This window comes from Acinonyx jubatus, chromosome A1 (genome assembly GCF_027475565.1).
Source record: "Acinonyx jubatus isolate Ajub_Pintada_27869175 chromosome A1, VMU_Ajub_asm_v1.0, whole genome shotgun sequence".
NCBI classification, from domain to species: domain Eukaryota; kingdom Metazoa; phylum Chordata; class Mammalia; order Carnivora; family Felidae; genus Acinonyx; species Acinonyx jubatus.
In genome coordinates this window covers 88,007,963-88,029,866 of record NC_069380.1, presented here as the reverse complement: position 1 = coordinate 88,029,866, position 21,904 = coordinate 88,007,963, and the positions used below count along the sequence as shown (strand labels likewise).

At 46.7% G+C, this 21,904-nt stretch overlaps 1 protein-coding gene across 8 annotated transcripts; it reads left to right on the top strand.

The window, feature by feature from the left end:
* The first annotated feature begins 1,005 nt into the window (after window positions 1–1,005).
* On the top strand, window positions 1,006–21,704 carry MGAT1 (alpha-1,3-mannosyl-glycoprotein 2-beta-N-acetylglucosaminyltransferase). Of its 8 annotated transcripts, XR_001432292.3 has the most exons (4): window positions 1,282–1,434; window positions 2,259–2,690; window positions 19,077–20,713; window positions 21,185–21,704. XR_001432292.3 is itself a non-coding variant. In XM_015086486.3 (3 exons), exon 3 carries the CDS (start codon window positions 19,200–19,202, stop codon window positions 20,541–20,543), a length of 1,344 nt encoding a protein of 447 aa, XP_014941972.1. In that variant the 5' UTR covers window positions 1,006–1,163; window positions 2,259–2,690; window positions 19,077–19,199; the 3' UTR covers window positions 20,544–21,704. The 8 variants fall into 8 exon arrangements, 7 of the variants coding, with proteins under 7 accessions (XP_014941972.1, XP_014941971.1, XP_014941970.1 ...); XM_015086486.3 differs by lacking the exon at window positions 1,282–1,434 and adding an exon at window positions 1,006–1,163 and having other exon boundaries at window positions 19,077–21,704; XM_015086485.3 differs by lacking the exon at window positions 1,282–1,434 and adding an exon at window positions 1,006–1,166 and having other exon boundaries at window positions 19,077–21,704.
* The last annotated feature ends 200 nt before the right edge of the window (window positions 21,705–21,904 follow it).

Genomic DNA, 21,904 nt, shown 5'->3' with positions numbered 1-21,904 from the left:
GTGGGCCAAATATTAGAACAAAAGATGCTTCTAGTGCTCTTACCACTTAGGAAATTCCAAGGGTTTTAGGAACTTTGAGCCAGGAATGAAATAAAGACCAAATATATATATATATATATTCCTTCTTATAAAACATAGCATCTCATAAGATATGCCAGAAGACTGAAGCTTAGGTTAGTGTTTTCAAAAATGAGGGGAAAACAGGCTGCAAATTCGTTCATAGTCCTGGCAAGATTCTAGAACATGTCATTAAGGGGATGACATATGAACTCCAAAAATTACTCTTGGATTTAAGTTGAACTCAAGAGCAAGTCAGGTCAATATATTTAGAAAAGAAGCTACCAGGGCAATTTTGGAACTTGGCAGTCCATCGCAGGAGTGGAAATGTTTCTTCGGGGAGAGGTCTCCGGTGGAACGTGATAGCGGCAGTACTGGGTAGTGTTACAGCCTGGGAGTCCAGTCTCTACCACATCCTAAGTCGTGCAACCTCAGGCTGACCTGTCTGCTGTGCAAGGGGTGGTAAACCATGTAAAGTGCTTCGCACACTGTGCGTGGAGGGTGTAGTGAAGGCGCGGGGCACTCATTTTAGAGTATTCTTACCCTTTTCTTTCCCTTGACGCAATGAAAGGTCCTACCTAGGCGAGAGAAGTAGCGAGGATAAGTAAGCGATGAACAAAATAAAACTTCTTTGGTACTGCCACAGAGCTGTCAGCACTGGAACGGTTAATACTGGCTTCAGTGCTTCCTCAATTTTTTCTCACCGGGAGGACGGACGACCGGAGAGGGGCGCTGCCTTGGCCTTTGCCAGCACATAGGTCAAGCAGGCTGTTGCTAGGCGACCTCAGGAGGGCACCAGGGCCAAGCTGCCCCACCCCCTTCCTGCCCAAGTCCTACCCCGCCAGGCCCACCGGCTTCTACTCTCGCGACAGGCCGAGGCGTCGTGACGCATGCGCTCTTCTTACCACAAAGCTCGAAGTGACGTGCGCCCCATCCCTTCGCCGGACTCTCTGCCCCGCCCCTTCTTGCAGGGCAGCTACTTTGGCCCCCATCTCTGTTCTCTTCCGGACTCGGTCCTGCTCACACCTCGTCTCCAGTCCTATTCACAGTGACTGCAGAACAGCTTCAAACCCTGCAGACCAACATCCCGCGCTCCCGTGGTGGCGGTGGTGATAGGCGGGAGCAAGAGGGGGGTGTGGTGGAAGAACAAGGCGGGATGTGGGGAGGTGGCAGTTGCCTCTCGCTCACTTCCGGAGGACGGGCGGAAGTGGCTGCGGCGGATGGTGGGAGGGGGGGAAAGGAGCGCGAGGGGAGGGCCTGGCCGCCGGGGGTCGAGGGGGTGGGGCCTGGGCCAGCTTTCGGGACCTAACCTGGGGCCTGGACTCTGCTCTCGGGAGGGCCGAGGCTTCCTGCTAAGACCGGGCGGGAGGGATCCAGGTAACAACTTAGCGCAGATTGGGCGAGGGTCGTCCGGGCGGCAGAGAGGTGGGTGTCAGAGTCTAGAGAGGGTCGCTGTGTCACTCCCTTCCTCATTGAATGCGGAGCACTGGGTTCCGAGGAGGAGGGTGGGAGGAGTTAAATTTTGGGGGCGGGGGGGTTCATGTGAACGCCACGCCCCTACAGGAAGGAAGGGTGTGTGTGTGTGTGTTTAGTAATAAATTTAGAAGGGAGGGGGCGACCGGTGTGTGTGTGTGTGTGTGTGTGTGTGTGTGTGAGCGCGCATGTGTGTGTGTTTAGAATAAACTTAGAAGAGAGGGGGCGACGCGGGTGGGCTTCCGGACTGCAAAATTAGAACACTGTGTAGCTATTGCTGGCAGGACTCAGGCCTCTGTTCCAGCAGAGTGCTCTCAGTGGCCTCGGGAAGGAGTTTGACTGAGATTGGGAATTCCATCCCTGGCACAGTTTTGGATGCAGAGGGGAGGCGAGGGTGAAGGGAAAAGAGCAAAGAATGCATGGGGAAGGTGCCAGCATCTAGGTCTGGAATGGATTTAGTTCATTCAGGGAGAGCTGGACGATGAAAACACTGAACACTCTAAGAAGCTTGGGAGATGTAGGAGATTAGTGTATGGTAATAACAAGACAAGAAGGAGATGGGAGGAGGATGTTCTTTTCTATATTTCTTAGAAGACCATCTACATGCATTGTTAGTGCTTTTGGTATTTTGATGATAGAGCAGAGTAAAAGAATAGTTAAGAAGTCTTAGGAATCCATTTGGGCATATAATAGATTAGAGAGTGTCACAATGTTTAAATATTCCACAGGTTAACACTGAAATCAGCCTTCAGGCCATGCTGGTTCTATGGTCTGTTTCTTCTCATGAACCCCAGCAGAAGACAGAAAGGCCAGTCCTCACAGTGGATGACTTCCCTTCCCTGAGCAAGAGATGGGATAGAACCTGGGATCTGCCCAACACCAGACTCTGAGCTTAATAAGCCAGCTGAATGAAGGAATGTAACAGACCCCTGGGAGGGACACTGAACCCTGCATTGGGGGGGGAGGGGCCTGGACATACCCCTTCCCCCCCAGACTCCTCCCCCTCAGAGTCCACTCAGCCATGGACTTTGGACCTGGATAACAGGAGAGAAGCTGCACTTTGTTTGGTGTATCTGATCTGGGATTTGAAGTTTTTGAAATGGAGTACTGGAAGGGGGTTTGATGATCTCCAGGGGAGCAGCTGAGAGAAGAGAAGAAAGGTAAGGTTCTTGTCTCACTTCCCACTTGGTGTCTTACTGCTTTTGTGCAGAAAATGTTGAGTGGGGCAAGTCTGGGGATGCTGCCATTTATGAAGTGCCTGATGAGAACCCTTACTCTGATGGGTACAGAGGAAGCTTCACCTCTCTTTCACTCTCTTAGAGAGGCTGTTCCCAGCCTCTCTTTACCCAGGCAGAAGGAGTATCTTGTAAGGGGGTGTAGGCAATGGCAATTGTGAAGTTAGGCCCAGGCGAACATGAAAATAATTTCAGCTTCTGAAGAGAGGCTTGGTTAGATTATCTATAAGAGTCTTTTGAACACTGAGTCAACACATTTAGGGCTAAATAAGACTAGAACGGATTACCCAGGCAGAAGCAGGCTGCTGTGTTTTGGGGAACTAATTGAATAGAATTACCTTTGAGCGGGAGGGTAGAAAATGGTCTAGATAACTTCCTAAGTTGTCTTTCTTCCTTCTCCCCCTATAAGGTGTTTAGACCATGAAATCTCATGCAGATAACAGGGACAGAACACAGGTTTGAGATCAGTTGGATTTTTGTTCTAGCTCTTGCTTTCTTAGTGTGCAACCCTAGATATGTTGGTTTAAGCTCTGCCAGTGTTCTGTTCACCTGCAAGATGGAGATAAGTAACTTTACAGGTCCCTCACAGGTTGTTACAGGGAGCAAACGAAATGATAAATTTTGGAAAGTATCCAGGGCCATGTACTTATGAAATAGTACCATTGACATTGCTTGATAATGCTTGCATAATTGTTATATACAAAAAAACCTCTGAATTAGGAATTCTGCTCTTTTATTGAATTAGTGTACTGGTAAAAGCCTTGGATGTCCTCAATTAAAAGCCTACCCTGAATTTGTCTCATCCTGTTGCTCTTAAACAATACCTGAATCATCAAGTGGCAAAGGTGATTGAGGGATTCTGGCCCTCAGGGTTCTCCACACTTATGACAAGTATGCCTCTTTGAGGTAGCAGATTAAAGAGGGGTGGAGGAAAGATAAGTCTAAGGGCCAAGTGTGTATTTAGGAGACTGAGCTCCATTTCTTGGAGTAAGTACTGGCCTTTTCTTCCTTTGCCATATCCTGGTATTCTCTCTTGCTCTTTTTTTTTTTAAAGAAGGTGTTGTTTCCCACTTTATTATTTTGTTTAAAGTTTATTTATTGTGTGTGTGAGAGAGAGAGCATCAGCAGGGGAGGGACAGAGAGAGAGGGAGAAAGAGAATCCCAAGCAGGCTCTACACTGTCAGCATGGAACCCTGATGTAGGGTTCAATCCCATGAACTGTGAGATCATGACCTGAGTGGTGAACAAGAGTGGCCACTTAACTGATTGAGCCACTCAGGTGCCCCTCTCCTGTTCTTTTAGATGACAGTTTTTTCAGACTGTTATCTCTTAGCCCTTTATATTTTTGCAGGCTCCGTTCCCACTTAAAGCAAACCTGTTCATAATTACCTTCTTACCTCCTTCCCTTTCCTATCTTGAACTCCAGTTTTTCTATGCCAGATACCTGCTTTTCACAGCGACAACAAACAGAAAGGAGATGTGTTGGGAATTTTGATAGATAGTGGGGTATAATGGCCTGGTTGTGGGGGAGGAAGCTTGGCTTCTAGCATCTCTTTGCCTCTTACTGGCTGTGTAACCACCTGAACCTCACATTCATTGGGGGCTAGAGGCAATAACTAGGTTCATTTGCAAGCTGAAAATCCTGTATTTATGAGTTAGTTTTTTTTTTCCTGTCCTTTCTTTCTTGCCTGCCTTCCCCCAGTAGTGAGCTGTTCCTTCTCTGGGGCAGCCCCTTTCAGGCCGAGCTTCTACTTTAGAAGGTCTGGATTTCAGGGTGGCATGTCACCTCCTTCAACTTGGCCCAGCAAATTCCTGATGCCAGTCTTTGCAAGGGATATGTGGCCCCAGGATGCGTCTGCAGCCCTCTTCTTACCTGAAAGGCCTGTGCTTTGAAACACTTAAAGTACCACAGAGTTGTGCTGTGTTTGTAGTGATGTTATGTGAAATGTCCAGGCTATTGTGTCAGTTTTCCATCACCACATTGTTGTGAGGAAGAGAGAGCAGGGATTATTTCCCCAGTTTGGTATGTAAGGGGAAGCTGCAGAAGTCCTGAGCACAAAGGGTTTGCCTAAGTGTGGAGAGGCAGACCCTGTAATCCCCTGCCCAGTTCTGTGCTGCTTTTACAGCATCTGACCTGTCAAGGGCCATCTGGATTCTGCTGTAAACCTTCAGGGAGGGGAATTCAGTGCCCTTTCAGACAGCCTCTCTGATAAGACATATTTCCTCCCTAGACTGAGCCAGAATTCCTCTCCCGTCATTTCCACTGAAAGCACTAGTCCTGTGCTCTGCCTGATCCTGTCATGAGACAGCCATTGGCCTTCTCATAGGGTTACCAGGATGCTCAGGCCACTTAGCCAGGACCTTAAGATTTAATGATAGACTTAACTAAAAGTTGTGTGTGTGTTTTAACTGAATTTATTTATACCATTCTGTCTTCCAAAAGGAATTGCATAGAGCTAACCAAAAGTTCCATTTCACAGACATTGCTGACTGGTCATTGATCTTGATGAGCTGTGTTTCTAGGTCTCCATGGGGAGTGGGAATGTTGTGAGAAGGGGAGAGGGAAAAACAGACACAACACTGATTTAAAACTTTGATTTTACTTCTTCTGATGGTTTCCAGCAAAGATCTGTCTTAAGTTCAGAGCATGAATTCTTTCCAAATTGTAAAAAGTTTCAGGATATTTTAGGTATAGTTTCTGGGAGGGAAGTTGGAATAATTTTCACTTCCTTCTCTTTATCTCTCCAGTCCTCTTTTGGAGGTAGTAGGGGTGGGCAGGATACAGTATTTTCCCTTCTAATTTTCTCTTATCTTGTGACCAGATCTTCAGATTTCTTCCATTTTCAGATATTCGAATCCCAGTTTCATTCCCAGAATCCAGGCACCTATCTCCTTATTTCTGCCCTTTATCTCCTCCATAGTACCTCCTCATGAAATGTCCATCAAAAGCCTGGGCCTTTTTTCCCAGGTCAACTTGGCACTTACCACCCTGGCTTCTTGCCTCTCATACCAAATGTTTTCTCTTGTTTCCATCCAAGAATTCAGCCCATCCCAATTCACTAACCAGGCTCTTTCTGCTTGGGACAGTTCTTTTGCAGTTGGGGAATTTCTACCCTAAGATCTTCCTGTGAGCCTTGGAATTTCAACAAAGGACAGTAGTCATTGGGTGTGAGTTATGGTGCACAAACAGTCCCCCATTCTTTTCCCCATTGAACTGCCTTAGATAGAGAAGGATTATTGTTAGAGGTGGGAATGTGACATCTCGTGGGCTGGTTGGTCTGCCCTACCTTTCAGCATCCCACTGTGTCCTTTGTCCTGGAGGGTGATTTTAGCTCCTGATATCTTGGATCTGCAAACCAGTGTTTCCCAACTTTCTACAGTTTTAGGAATTATCCTTTTCCTTCTTACTTTGAAATGGAGTGTGAGTGTGTAGGCCTTCCATATCCCCCAACTCCCTTCATGAGGAAAACAAAGAGAGGGCAGAAGTGCAGAGACCATGGCTGCTGGCTGGCACATGAGCGTGGGCTTGCATTTCCTACCATGGTCCATGAAATCAGCTCAGCTGGAAACCTTAGACACACACACACACACACACACACACACACGTGCGCGCGCGCGTGTATATGCACGCATGTCCAGCCTCTGAGGTGTCAGCTCTTTTCTCACTTTGCTCCTTCAGGCTAGTCTCCAATTGCTTCTACCAGGACTTCCCTCCTGCCCCACTGTGCACTTGTGTTGTTGGACACACAGCCATCTCAGAGCAAGGGAGCATGATAGGAAGGAATGAGTGCCAGCTATGGAGGTAGGGATGCCTGGGTTTAAAACATGGCCATGCTCCTCACTAGGTCTTGCAACTGTCAGTTGGTTGTCACTTACCCTTGATATTCACACTCCTGATCTGAAGAAATAGAATGATTAATGTATATTCTTCAGAGCTTCTAGGAGGGTCCTTCATGAGGAGGCCTCTGTGCAGTTGGTTTATTTCCTCAGCCCCAGGCATGGGGTGCCTTTTGGGCATGCCCTGCCTTTTTGTTTCTCTAGAACCCTGGTAATTCCTGGTTTCATGTAGAAACAAGTTAGTGAGCAAAATCAGTCAGTAACTACACACTGCTAAGTTTCTGCCTGCTATGTGCTCTGGAACACAGGAGGGAAGTGGTTGTGGGGAGGGCCTGTTGCCTGCAGAGTGTGTCCTGGTCACATGGTAGGGCTGGCCCTGGACTCAGTCCTTTTCAGAAAAGTCATGTGCTTGATTAGCCAGTAGTTCTAAGTTCTCCACCCTCACTTCCCAGGGTCAGATACAGACATCAAGGCTCTTCCAGGGTGCTCCCTCACCCCCTTTCACAGGGCTACCACAAAATCCTGTGATTAAGTCCTTTACTCCTTAGGTCTGATGGTTCTTACCCCAGGGACAAGTCTGTCTCTGCTCTTGTACTTAGAACTAACAGCTCTCATTCCCCACCTCGAAAGGAAAAAAAAACAACAAAATGGAAGTATTTAAAAAAGAAAAAAAGAAAAGAAACAACAGCTGGCCCTCTTCTGCTTTTGGCAGCAGGTGTTTCCTCTCTGGCTTCCTTTTTGGCACCCTGGTTTTTGTTCTCATAGCCCTCCACCCTGTGACCTATTGCCCCCAACTCCTCCTTCCCGGAAGCTAGCGTTGAGCAGGTTGCTGAGAGCTGGCCCCAGACGCTTGGCCTTGGATTTGGTGAATGCACCCTCCCGGCTGCCTGGCCTTACCTCAGCCAGGGCTTTCCCCTTCAATTCCATGAGGCTCCAAGCTCTGGGGCTGCGAAGGGTGTCTCCACTGGAGGGGTCCGAAGGTGTGAGTGGGGACCCGTGGGATTGCGATTGGGAGAAGGGAAGGTCCCTGTGGTAACAGATGCCAACACAGCGCCTCCTGAAGTTCAGAACCTCGGAAAACTTGGGATGCTCAGCCATCAAGTTCTGAGGAAATCCAGGGTGATTGCTAAGAGTCGGGCGGAGGGAGGAGGCGGGCCCGGGAAAAAGGGGCCCCTGGCGAGTGAGGGCAGCCGGTCCCGCCCCTCGGCCCTCGCCGTCCCGCCCTTACCGGGGAAGGGCCACGTTGCTCGCCCGGCGGGCGGGTCCGGTTCGTGTAGGAAGGGCCGGCCCGGAGGAAGGCGCCGGCGCCGGCACCCGCGCGAGCGCCTGGAACGCGCCGGGGCACCGGGATTGTTCCCCGCGCCCCGGGGCGGTCCAGGTTCAGGGCCGGGAAGTTGGGAGGACCTGGTGAGTAGGGGCCTGAAACGTCGGCGTCTCTCCGCTCTGAGGCTTGTCCCAGGGAGGGCATGGAGGTCCAACTGAAGGAGGCCCCGCGGGAGTGGAGAGGGCGCTCCAGGAGTTCAGGTCCCGGCTTGAGAAGCTGCTCCTCTCCGAGCACTTCGTGTCCCCCGACAGCCCGGGAGCCTCAGAGAGGACTTGGCCCGGCCCGCCCCGGGTTTCGGTCGCGCACCCCTCTCTAGCCGGGAAGTCGAACTCCGCGTTCCGCTCTCGGAATCCGGGCCTCCAGCTGTTGGAGGGAGGGCGGGCAGGCTCCACCGGGAGGGAAGCGGTTGTGAAACTCGGCCTTAGGGCGTACGTGGGTGCACGGCCAGAGGGGGTGGGATTGCTGCAGAGGGTTTGGGGAGCGGCAGTGGGAGGTGGCCTTTCCCCAATCCCCACCCAGCGTCCCTTCCTCTAGGGTTCTTTTTCCTCAGCCTCCAGGAAGAATTGACACAATGTGAAAATACGTAAACTGGAAAGAAAACTTTTTCCTCCTGTTAGCTCACGTGTGTGGAGTTGGGGCCTCCTGAGACGTGCAGGCCTTCCCCCCTCCCCCCCCGAATCTTATAAACTGTGGAGCAGAGGGGCTGTGTGGCCAGCTGATCTGTGTTTGTACTGAACAGTGAGCCCCAGGGTGAGGCTCCACCTTGGTTAACCCTTGATCCTGTGGCCTGTTTAATTACTCTTAGCTTTAGGTCGTCCACGAATGAGAGATGCAGCTTTATTTTCTGTCGTTTGTAATAGTTTTCAGACCACGGAGCCTTTTCTCTTAGATGCTTACATCCCGAGTCTGCCTCTCATTGTGAATCACCCCTGTCTGACCCCATTATTGGAGACCATTGCGCTCTCCTGGATTCCTGCTTCTGTGTCCTTCTCTCAGAGTTAGTATTGTAGTTATGTTTAACCTCAAGTGGCCTATGTGACAGGTTAAACTAATTTCCTGTTTGGGACATTGAGGAGATTGTTGCTGTCCTTTTCATCATTAGAAACCAGGGAACGTGGAGAAGAGCCAAATCAACTCTATCCCTGTTCAAATTATGGGAACCAAGGAACAAGTGGGTCAAGTGACCTGCCCAAGGTTACCTGGTTTCCCAGGCCATCATGCTTTTTGCTACACCAACATCATACTTCTTTTAGCGTTTTCTTTTTCAGGATGAATAACCCGCATCCCTTCCTCCTAGGTCTTATTCTGTAAGTTCTTGAATTACTTAGTGATCTTCTCTGATTTCTTTTCATTTCTTGTGAAATTATGGAGCCTTATACATGATGCAGGAGTCTAGCAGAGGGCTCATAATGAAATTCAGTTTGGTCTCCATTATCTGTGGTGTATTCTATCCTTTGGGTTTTTTAGGCAGTGCTTTTTAACATACTAAGCAAGATAAAGATAGAAGGGAAAGCCTGTCAACATTCCTTCAACTTGCATACTTTTTTTAATCTAAGTATGACTTCTCCATTATTGCTCACAAAGAGAAGTTGACTGTCTGGTGTTCTGCTGTTTAAGAAATATTTTTGCCAGAGATGGAGGACTAGCTACAGAGGTAATACCATGGAATCAGAGTGTTAGGGATCTCACAGTTTCTAGGCAGTCCTTCAGAGGAAGAAATTGAGACCCATAGGGATTGGTGGGATCTGCTTATAGCCTCCTGAGGGTTTTGGCTGAGGGTTTTATACACCCAAAATGCTCACTCATCTTGCACCACAGTGCAGATGTCTTTGTACTTGGTAGTGTGGATCAGCTGTGTCACTTGGTTAAAGAGTGTAAAAATTCTAGCAAATCAAAACTAATTTTGATTTCTGTGCCTTGCAGGCAAATGTCATTAATAACAACCTCAGGAACTTGGGTCAGGGTTAAAAGGACTATTGTTCTATTTTAGAAAAGGAAGGTGTGGCAGATTGTTTTGTCCCAAAATAGTCACCCCATCAATATCCCATTCCACTTGTTGTTACAACTGGACTTTGTTCTCACCCACCAGTGGTGGGATCTGTGGTTTTTTCCCTTTGAGTATGGGGAGGCAGTCATGATTCCTCTGACCTATGAGTAGGCAGAAGTGATCCAAGGCTGGATCATGAAAAGGATATAGTCTCACCTGGTTTACTCTCTTTCTTGGAACACTCATCTTTGGAACCCAGCCATCGAGTTCAGAGGAAACCCAGGCCACGTGAAGAGGCCACGTGGATGTGTTGCAGCCAGCACTTCAGTTAACCATGCTAACATCAACCTGCAGACATGTGACAGAATAAGCCTTTAAGCCAGGCCCCAGCTTTTTGAATCTTCCAGCTGAGGTCCCAGACATCATGGAGTAGAGACAGGTCATCTCCTCTGTGCTTCACTGTCCAAATTCCTGACCTGTTGGAACTATGAGAGAGAATAAATGATTGCTATTGATTTAAGCCATTAAATGTTTTTATTCAACAATAGCTTCTAATAAGGAAAGGAATATGAGTTGAGGCAGGCCTCAACTTGGACTTGGGGCGTGAGCACAGAGGACAGGAAGAACACTTGGCTGTGCTTTTCAAAGCTACTTAGATTCTCTTTTACTCATTATTTCAGATACTTTTTGCTGTATCTCAAATCACATCAAAATATTAAGGCTTAAAACAACAGAATCATTTTATTCCTATCTTAGTATGTGGTTCTTGGTCATGGTCTTTTATGCAGTTGAAGTCAGATGTGGCCAGGGCTGGGATCAAACCTTTCAGATGCTTGCTGTCTACTAGAACCTTAGTTTGGGTTGTGAGCTGGAATACCTATAGGTGTCCTGTCCATGTGGCTTGGGCTTCCTCTAACCATTGTGGCTGCATTCAAACAGCAGGCATCTCAGGAGCAACAGGTGGAAACTATTGCCTTTCATGGACTAGTTTTGCAAATCATGTATGGTTACTTCCTCCATAGTCACAGATCAAAGAGAGGGAACATAGACCCCATCTCCCCCACCTCTAGTGGGAGGAATGGCATTACATCTTTGTAAAAAAAGCATGTGGGATGGGGTATGTGGTGATCATCTTTGGAAAATGTAATCCTTCAGTCTTGTGCTGCTGGTTTGGTCTTCTTTCTCGCTGATCTAGCTAATAATGCAAGCAGTCTCCCATCTAGCCACTTGAACTTCATACATGTGCCAAGAGTTGTAATAGGCTTAGAGGTCACAGAGACTTTTTCCTAAGGAGTAAGGTGAGAGGCATGTAAGCACAACCACAGATTTTGTTACAGTGTGGAGGGGAGAAACAGGAGGTGTGGGGAGAGTGTGGTGTGAGTGTAGTTGTGGGAAGGCCTGGCTGGCTCTGCCTGAGATGTTATGGATGTGTTGAGTGCTTGCACTGGGGCCATAGGTAATGTCTCAAGATGAAGAACAGCTGGAGCAAAGACTGCAGCTCATACAAGTGTACTCTTTGGGGGAAGTAAGTAGCTTGCTGAAGCCAGAGTGTGGGGTTCATAGGGTTAGGGATTGGAGGTGAGGTTGAAAAAACGATGTTTGAGTTAATTTTCTGTGAAGGCCTTGCGTGTCATAATGAATTTGAGTTTTATTCTGTGGGCAGTGGTAGCTTCTGATGGTTTTTAAGGCAGGTTAGTGTTGTGACGAGGTGCGTACTTTAAGAAGGATGCTCTGTTGCTTTTGGGAAGGTTGCTTAGAGGGACGTGAGATTAGCGATAGGTAAACTATCTGAGAAACTATCAAGAGTTCAGGCTTAAAACAGTATTTCATAAGGAAAGAGGGTTCAATTTAAAGGTTTGTGGGCTTGAAATGGAACTATGGCAGTGAATGAGTAGCTGTCTCTTACATTTTCATAATTCTAAAATGCTTGGTCTGGATATGTTTCAGAATTCAGGATTTTTTTGGATTTTAAAAAGATGATCTAGTACGTTTATGATGTAGTATAAAATGTGGAACAGCACACCATAATCCAACATTTTGGTTTCTGTGGCAAAATGTATAAATAGTCTCACTAAATGAGATAAATAAATGCTATAAATAGTCTTACATTAGATCACATCAGATTTCACCAAAGGTTTTACTGCCAAATGAGTGTAGAAAACTCAATTTTTTGGTGCTTTTTGGGCTTGGGAATGGCAGTTAAGGAATTGTGGGTGAGTGACATCCACACAGAAGTCACTTTTTAGGTCATCGGCAAATCTCTTGATGGTCCAGGATCCTAGCACAGCTGCTTGGCTACAGTGGGGGAGCTGGTCCCATCCTGAATAGCTTGTAGCTGAGGGAACTTTATAGATCCTGAGCAAGAGATTGCACTGATGTCAGTGTTTGTGAAGGGGAGATAGACTTCATATTGTCTGATACCTTCCCTGGCAGAGACATGAGTCATAGTACACCAAGTGAAGGAGAGAGGGAAGATCAGACCAGTCATACAGGTACGTGCAAAGGCCCTGAGGCAGGCTTATGTGTTTGTAGCCCAGAAGGATGTAGTACAGTGGAGCAAAGAGAGCCAGCCAGCTAGAGAGGGAACAGAGGAATAAGTGGTTAGCATTTATATCACAACTGGGCACTGTTCTAAATACTTGATGCAGATTATCTCACCCAATCCTTACGGCAACCCAGTGATTGATTTCTATCTTCTTCTTCTTATTATTTCCATATTAGAGGTGAGAAGATTGAGTTTTAGAGATGTGAAAAAACATAGGGTGGTACCACACATTGCCCTGAGCTGTTTGGCTTGCCCTTGTTACTCCTGATGGTAGGACTGAGAGCAGCACTTTCTGGATGAGTGTGTGGGCTTGCTGGCTACAGGCTGGGCTGGCCCTTGGTGCTTTATCACCCCTCAGTCACAGCCAGCTGCTGGGGAGTGCATGTGCTTGTGTATGCACACACCATTCATTAACTTCCATATAGAGCAGAGGATCCTGTCCTGGAGAGTGTGTGGAGAAGCAGTAGGAAACTGCTCTGGGACTCTGGGTAAGTTTGTGTAGAGAAGCAGTGGAGCCTGGGAATAGGGGTATTGTGTTCTCTTATGGAAAGAGGAACAAGTTCTGTTTTACAATTTAGAAAAAATGGTCATAGTCTGGCGAACTAAGTCCTGAGGGCTAAGGTAGAGGCCTGGACTGGACTGGAGCAGCGGTTTCCTGTGGGCTATCCAGCCACTCTTAATGTTTACAGATTTGCTAAGAATCCAGTCCTCTGAGGGACTGAGAAAATTGCTTTGATCTGCATGGCTTAGAAGGATAGGTGAGCAGAGGCCTCTGGAAGTGGATGTGGGCCACCTAATTCCCAATGTCTGGAGAAGAGTGAAGGCTTTTACTTGTCATCTGCAGGGTTGTGAGGATGGTGTCCCTTGGGGTTTTGCCACCAGTCTGAGGTGGCTCATGGATAAGTCAGAGATGGTTCTGCTCCTCCAGCCTTGAGGTAACATTTCAGATGATAGAATTCAGTCTCTTTTCTTTCCTCCATCCCTTTATCTAAAGACTTTTCCTGCCCAGTCAGTTAGGAGGCAGGAGAAATACCTCCCTATTTGGGGGATAGGTAATCCTGGCCGTAAGATTGGAGGGAAAGTTCCAACATGGACCACATTGTGGCAGCAAGGAAGAAACTGGAAATCTGTTGTCTCTCTCTTCTTCTAGGAAACCTTGATTTGTATATGAGCACTGACAACATGGGAATTTAATGATACAGTAAAACGGAAATGGACCTGAGTTTTCTGAGGAGACTGGTGCTATGGAGTTGTGGGGTAGATGGTTTCTCAGAGGACAACATGTGGTGGTGGTGCTGGCAGGGACTGGGGTAGTCCCCCCAGAAGGGAGACAGAATCTAGGTTCCTTTAGAGACCCTTCAGGATCAATACTTTGGTCCTTTAACACTGGATCTGCCTGCTCAAGAGCCCAGAAGTACAGAGATGAGATCTGGAATCCGAGATTTTGGTGGCTGTGAGGCAAAGGGTAACTAGCAGAGAAGCCCAGATTTTTTGGTGGCTGTGAGGCAAGGGGTAGCTGGCAGAGCAGCAGGGCACAAGAGGGAACATACCTGAAACTTTAGGATGTGAAGGGTATAGACCAGAAGTGGGAAGGCCAGGGACAGAGTTGTGTGGATTGTTATGGCAGCTACCTGGGAATTGGAGGGTGTGGTAGATTCTTCCAAATAGTGGGTTCTGATAGAGTGAGAGGGTTGGTAGGACCATGCCTTTTTCTTGTAAGATGTGTGTCCCAGTCCCTTCCCAGAGCCTGGCAGACAGCAGGTGTGTGATGCATGTCATTGAATGATTAGGGAGTTCAGGACAAAGGGATTGTTTTAGTTGCCCCTACTGATGTGCCTAACTTGGGCTATATTGGACAAAGCTAGTCAGAACTTTGGGCCATGTCCCCATATCGATTTTAAGAAACTTTATTTGGAAATAAATTCAAACTTACAAAAAAGGTGCAATAATTAAAATGGTATAAGGGCACTTTTAATCCCTTTACTCAGATTCACCTATTAGCATTTTGATGCATTTGATCTCTCTCTCTCTCTCTCTCTCTCTCTCTCTCTCTCTCTGTATACATGATATTTGTGTTCTGAACCATTTGAGAAGTTGCTTTCTTGGCTCTCCTAATTACTTCAGTCTAATTTACCTAAGAATTGGGATATTATTTTTCATAACCACAGTATGGCTCTCAGTTGATCAACACTGATACTTTAATTGTCTATATTCCAATTTTGTCATTTAGCCCAATATTGCCTTTTTTTTAAAAAAAAATTTTTTTTTTCAACGTTTATTTATTTTTTTTTGGGACAGAGAGAGACAGAGCATGAACGGAGAAGGGGCAGAGAGAGAGGGAAACACAGAATCTGAAACAGGTTCCAGGCTCTGAGCCATCAGCCCAGAGCCTGACGCGGGGCTCGAACTCACGGACCGCGAGATCGTGACCTGGCTGAAGTCGGACGCTTAACCGACTGCGCCACCCAGGCGCCCCTGCCTTTTTTTTTTTTAAAGAAAAAGTTTTATTGAGGTATAATTGACATAGAATAAATTGCATCCATACCCACAAAGTTTCCTCTTGTTCCTTTGTGATACCTCCGCTCACTGTCCTCATTGTCTCCATGCCTAGGCAACCATCGATCGGCTTTTTGCTACTATAGATTATTTTATATTTTCTGGAGATTTATATAAGTGGAATCAGTGTATGTGCTCTTTTTTGGCCATTCACATATCACAGTTATTTTGAGATTAATCCATGTGTGTATCAGTAGTTTATTCTTTTTTATTACTATATATTATTCCATTTTGCAGGTAAACCACAATTTGTTTATCCATATTCCTCTGTTGATGTGCCTTTGGGTTTCTCCCAGTTTTTGGCGATTATGAATAAAGCTGCATAAACATTCCAGATAATTTTTGTATGGACATGTGTTTTTATTTCTCTTGACTATATATCTAAGAGTGGACTTGGTGGTATGGTTATCTTCTGTTTAGCATTTTAACAAACTGCCAGAATGCTCTGAAAGGACATTAGTTCCATACCTCATACTATATACAAAAATTAACTCAAAATGAACCTAAATGTAAAACCTAAAAGTATAAAACCTACAAAAGAAAACAAGGAAAGATATTTGTGATTTGGGCAAAGATTTCTTAGATACAATGCCAATGGCATGATCCATAAAAGATAAAAACCCCTGATAACTGATTATCATTAAAATTAAGAACTTGTGTCTTTCAGTTGACAGTCTTAATAAAAGGACAAGGGTTTGAATTTTTGTGTCTGATAGGTGAGAAATTCTTAATATAGTTTAATTTGCATTTTTCTGTTATAAGTGAGCTTGAATATCTTTTCATATGTGTAAGGACCATTTCAGTGTCTTTTTGTGAGTTGCCCTTGTCTAAAGACAGAGTTTTGGCTTTTTACCTCCTCAGTGTAAAAGTTCTTTGTCTCTTAGGGTATTGGCTTTTTGTTTGTATATTTGTATATTTGTGTGTTTATTGCAAATATTCTTCCCCAGTTTGTCTTTTGACTTGGCTAATGGTGTTTTTATCATGCAAAAATGTTTTATTGGGGCGCCTGGGTGGCTCAGTCGGTTGAGCGTCCGACTTCAGCTCAGGTCACGATCTCACGGTTTGTGGGTTCGAGCCCCGCGTTGGGCTCTGGGCTGATGGCTCAGAGCCTGGAGCCTGTTTCCAATTCTGTGTCTCCCTCTCTCTCTGCCCCTCCCCCGTTCATGCTCTGTCTCTCTCTGTCCCCAAAATAAATAAACGTTGAAAAAAAAAAAAACTCTTAAAAAAAAATGTTTTATTTATTACTGCATCTACATTTTGAATCATACTTAGAAAGCCTTTCTCCCTACCCAGGTTATAGAGGAATTGACCCGTATTTTCTTCTAGCACTTGTATAGTTATATTTTTTATATTTAGATCTCTAATCCACTTGGAAGTCATTCTTTTGCACAGATGTAATTTTATTTTTCCAAATAGCTATATAATTGTTATAACACTCTTAATAAGATATTTTTTTGCCCTAGTAATTTTAAATATCACCTGTATCATATATTAGGTTTCTACATGTTTTGGGGTCTATTTCTGTAATTTAAATTGTATTCCTTTGGATAATCTATTAACCTACTGGTATCACATAGTTTTATTTATTTATTTATTTTTAAATATATGAAATTTATTGTCAAATTGGTTTCCATACAACACCCAGTGCTCATCCCAAAAGATGTCCTCTTCAATACCCATCACCCACCCTCCCCTTCCTCCCACCCCCCATCAGCCCTCAGTTTTTTTTTTTTTTAACGTTTATTTATTTTTGAGACAGAGAGAGACAGAGCATGAATGGGGGAGGGTCAGAGAGAGGGAGACACAGAATCGGAAGCAGACTCCAGGCTCTGAGCTGGCAGCACAGAGCCCGACGCAGGGCTCGAACTCACAGACTGTGAGATCATGACCTGAGCTGAAGTCGGCCGCTTAACCGACTGAGCCACCCAGGCGCCCCTGTTCTCAGTTTTTAAGAGTCTCTTATGCTTTGGCTCTCTCCCACTCTAACCTCTCTCTCTCTTTTTTTTTTTTTTCCTTCCCCTCCCCCATGGGTTCCTGTTAAGTTTCTCAGGATCCACATAAGAGTGAAAACATGTGGTATCTCTCTTTCTCTGTATGGCTTATTTCACTTAGCATCACACTGTCCAGTTCCGTCCACGTTGCTACAAAGGGCCATATTTCATTCTTTCTCATTGCCACATAGTACTCCATTGTGTATATAAACCACAATTTCTTTATCCATCAGTTGATGAACATTTAGGCTCTTTCCATAATTTGGCTATTGTTGAGAGTGCTGCTATAAACATTGGGGTACAAGTGCCCCTATGCATCAGTACTCCTGTATCCCTTGGGTAAATTCCTAGCAGTGCTACTGCTGGGTCATAGGGTAGGTCTATTTTTAATTTTTTGAGGAACCTCCACACTGTTTTCCAGAGCGGCTACGCCAGTTTGCATTCCCGCCAACAGTGCAAGAGGGTTCCTGTTTCTCCACATCCTTGCCAGCATCTATAGTCTCCTGATTTGTTCATTTTGGCCACTCTGACTGGCGTGAGGTGATATCTAAGTATGGTTTTGATTTGTATTTCCCTGATGAGGAGCGACGTTGAGCATCTTTTCATGTGCCTGTTGGCCTTCCGAATGTCTTCTTTAGAGAAGTGTCTATTCATGTTTTCTGCCCATTTCTTCACTGGGTTATTTGTTTTTCGGGTGTGGAGTTTGGTGAGCTCTTTATAGATTTTGGATACTAGCCCTTTGTCCGATATGTCGTTTGCAAATATCTTTTCCCATTCCATTGGTTGCGTTTTAGTTTTGTTGATTGTTTCCTTTGCTGTGCAGAAGCTTTTTATCTTCATGAGGTCCCAACAGTTCATTTTTGCTTTTAATTTTCTTGCCTTTGGGGATGGTACGGCTGAGGTCAGAGAGGTCTTTTCCTGTTTTCTCCTCTAGGGTTTTGATGGTTTCCTGTCTCACATTCAGGTCATTTATCCATTTTGAGTTTATTTTTCACATAGTTTTAATTATAGAAGCTGTGTAATATGTAGTATTTTAATGGCTTGTAGGGCTAGTCCCTCTTTCATGCCTCATTTTCATTATTTTTCTAGATCTTGTATGTTTATTTTTTTCACATGAACTTTAGTGTCATTTTGTCTAGCTCCCAGGAAATTGATTTTTATTCAGATTTTGATGATGTTGAGGTGTCATAACTAAGAACAAGGGATTTTAAGTCCTCTTGTGTCTTTCAGGACCTATCATCTTGTTCATGTAGGTTTTGAATATTTCTTAAGTTTATTCTTAATTTATCATTTTCATGGCTAGGGTAAATAGGATTTTCTCATCCATTGTTTCTTCTAATGAGTTATTTTTTGTTTATCTGAAGCCTATTTTTGCGTGTTAATGTTTATATCCTGCTACTTTGCTCAGTTCTTCAGTTGTTTGGGGTGGTTTTATCATTAATTCTCTACAGTTTTCCAGGCATATTCTTACAGTATCAATAAATAGAGATAGTCATGTTTCTTTTTCCACTTCTGCTTTTTTCTTCTGTAGCCCATTCACATTGGCTGATCCCTCTAGCAGAATGTTAGTCATATACATGGTGGGCAGCTTAGTTTGCCCCTGACCTTTGTAGGAATGTCTCTAGTGCTTCCTTTTTAGGTAGGGTGTTGATTTTAGCCCAGAGGTGTGATATTAGAGTTTTTAAATCAATAATCTTTGAGCAGTTTGATTTGAGGAATGAGAGTCAGATGGTCTCCCCTCCACCCCTGCCCCTAAACTCTGGATGGAAGATGGAAATGAAATCTGTCAGGTATGGAAGGGAAAGTGGGGTTCCCTTGCTTCCTCCTTTACAACATCACTTTCTACTTTCCCTTCAAACCACATTGCTTTTCTGAGGACACATGGACTCCTTTTGGAGTGAGGAGAGTATGTTGTCCTGCCCCATTCATCCCAGATTAGGAGATGGGCTGTTCTTTTCTAAGAGAGCTCTGGAGTCCACCTCCTGGGCTCCCTCCTCTCCCATCCTGCATTCCTCCCCCTAGGACAGCCCCATGCTTTTGTGATGAAGATTGGTTTTCTCTGTCTTCTCAGGTGCATGGCTGCTTCCTAATCCTGAGGTCCAGAGAAAGCATCCCTAGAGCTGTGGAAGTGAACTAGGCAAGCCAAGGGCAGCCTTGAGCCCCACCCTTGCCTGCCACCCCCTCGGGGGCCAGGATGCTGAAGAAGCAGTCTGCAGGGCTTGTGCTGTGGGGCGCCATCCTCTTTGTGGCCTGGAATGCCCTGCTGCTGCTTTTCTTCTGGACACGCCCAGCGCCTGGCAGGCTGCCCTCTGACAGTTCTCTGGATGATGATCCCGCCAGCCTCACCCGCGAGGTGATCCGCCTGGCCGAGGACGCGCAGGTGGAGTTGGAAAGGCAGAGGGGGCTGCTGCAGCAGATCAGGGAGCATCATGCTCGGTGGAGCCAGAGGTGGAGGGTGCCCACTGCTGCCCCACCCATCCCACCACGTGTGCCTGTGTCCTCACCACCAGCCGTGATCCCCATCTTGGTCATTGCCTGTGACCGCAGCACTGTCCGGCGCTGCCTGGACAAGCTGCTGCACTACCGGCCTTCGGCTGAGCACTTCCCCATAATCGTCAGCCAGGACTGCGGGCACGAGGAGACAGCCCAGGTCATCGCCTCCTATGGCAGTGCTGTCACGCATATCCGGCAGCCGGACCTGAGCAACATTGCGGTGCCCCCAGACCACCGCAAGTTCCAGGGCTACTATAAGATTGCACGGCACTACCGCTGGGCACTGGGCCAGGTCTTCCATAGGTTCAAGTTCTCAGCAGCTGTGGTGGTGGAGGATGACCTGGAGGTGGCGCCAGACTTCTTCGAGTACTTCCAGGCCACCTACCCGCTGCTGAAGGCCGACCCCTCCCTTTGGTGTGTGTCTGCCTGGAATGACAATGGCAAGGAGCAGATGGTGGACTCGAGCAAGCCAGAGCTGCTCTACCGCACAGACTTCTTTCCTGGCCTGGGCTGGCTGCTGTTGGCTGAGCTCTGGGCTGAGCTGGAGCCCAAGTGGCCCAGGGCCTTCTGGGATGATTGGATGCGCAGGCCTGAGCAGCGGCAGGGCCGGGCCTGTGTGCGACCTGAAATCTCCAGAACGATGACCTTTGGCCGCAAGGGTGTAAGCCACGGGCAGTTCTTTGACCAGCACCTCAAGTTCATCAAGCTGAACCAGCACTTCGTGCCCTTCACCCAGCTGGATCTCTCATATCTGCGACAGGAGACCTATGACCGAGATTTCCTTGCCCGTGTCTATGGGGCTCCCCTGCTGCAGGTGGAGAAAGTGAGGACCAGTGAGCAGAACGAGCTGGGGGAGGTGCGGGTGCAGTACACAGGCAGGGACAGCTTCAAGGCCTTTGCCAAAGCCCTGGGCGTCATGGATGACCTCAAGTCTGGTGTTCCCAGGGCCGGCTACCGGGGCATTGTCAGCTTCCTATTCCGGGGCCGCCGTGTCCACCTGGCTCCCCCACAGACCTGGGATGGCTATGATCCTAGCTGGAATTAGCGGTGCCTGTCTGTTCCTCCTGGGCTCCTTCCTTGCCATATCATGGGATGAGATGGGACCGTGTCCTTGGGCTGCATCGCCCTCTCTGTGTGTCTCTCTTGGGTACATTTATCTTTTTTTTTCTTTTTTTCTTCTTTTTTCGAGTGGCATTCAGAAGCACAGAGGATAAGGTGAGGGTTATTCTCCCATTCTCAAGGGGGGGGGGGGTCACATCAGGGGAAACTTCCTGGGATATGTTGAGCAGTATTAAGCAAGAAACCACTGTGTGGTAGGGGAGAGACTTGGGCATGTTGGAGCCATAGACTTCCACGTTCCAGGTTTTCTCCTAGAGCATCTGCAGAGAGGTGAGCAACTTTAGTTCTCTTGACCAGCTCTCTTTCCCCTGTCCCGGCTCTTCCAGCCAGGGTGTGAGCTCACCTCCTATACCTGCTCCCCACCCCTACCTTCCCCCAATTTGAGGGGTTGCTGGGTTATTTGAAAAGGGGACTTATCTGTGGCCAAAATGAAACTAACCAAAGGGGTTTCATCATCAGAGTCTGGGTGGAGCTGTTAGGCTTTCAGGGTTTACTGCCACCTACTCTTATTTCTCTTCTACTCTTCTCCTTATCCCTGACCTCCTTTCTGCTCTTCTTTCCTTGCAGCTTAACAATTTGTGATTCTAAGATGAGAAGTTGAAGGGGGAAAGCAAGACGTCTCCTCAGTTTGTCTGCAGAAGTTGGGGGAAAGGTGGTAGGGGGAAAGCCTTGGTGTGCTGGGACATACCTCCCTCATCCTGCCTCAAAGAAACAGACTCTGTTCCTGGATCCTGACCTTTCTAAAAATTGATCCCTTCCCTTTTGCTCTAGGAGGTTTCATGCTGGCTTTGTGGAAGAGAGATTAGCTCCTTGTGTCCCTTTTCCCCTGGGGTTTGGTGCACAGGCTCCTCCCTAAAGGTTGTGGTTTCTGGTGGCCTTCCCAGGGTGAGGTAGAACAGCCAAGACAGGATGGCTCCTGCCTCCCTCCGCTGTCTCCGGGGCATATCCTTATCTGCTCAGATTAGGATGAGGATGGCAAGTTGGAGAGCAATGTGTGTGTTTTTGCTTCTGGCCTGACCTCGGTTCATGGAAGAAAGTTGAAGCTACAGAATTATTTTCAAAAATAAAGGCTAAATTGTCTGAAAAACTGTGTGTATGTGTTTGTGTCCTAGCACAGGAGGAGGGGGTGGAGAGGTGATGGCTAGAGGAAGGAGGAAAAAGAAGGGAAAGAGGAAGGAGGAAAAAGAAAGGAAAAAGGAAGGAGGAAAAAGAAGGGAGAATAGGGACTGAGGGAAAGGGCTGGTTGGGCAAGAGGAAATGGATCAGCTAAAGGAAGGAAAGCAGATG

Excerpts from the sequence above, each read along its gene's own strand:
- MGAT1 (XM_015086486.3), top strand. The coding sequence starts at position 19,200 with ATGCTGAAGAAGCAGTCTGCAGGGCTTGTGCTGTGGGGCGCCATCCTC.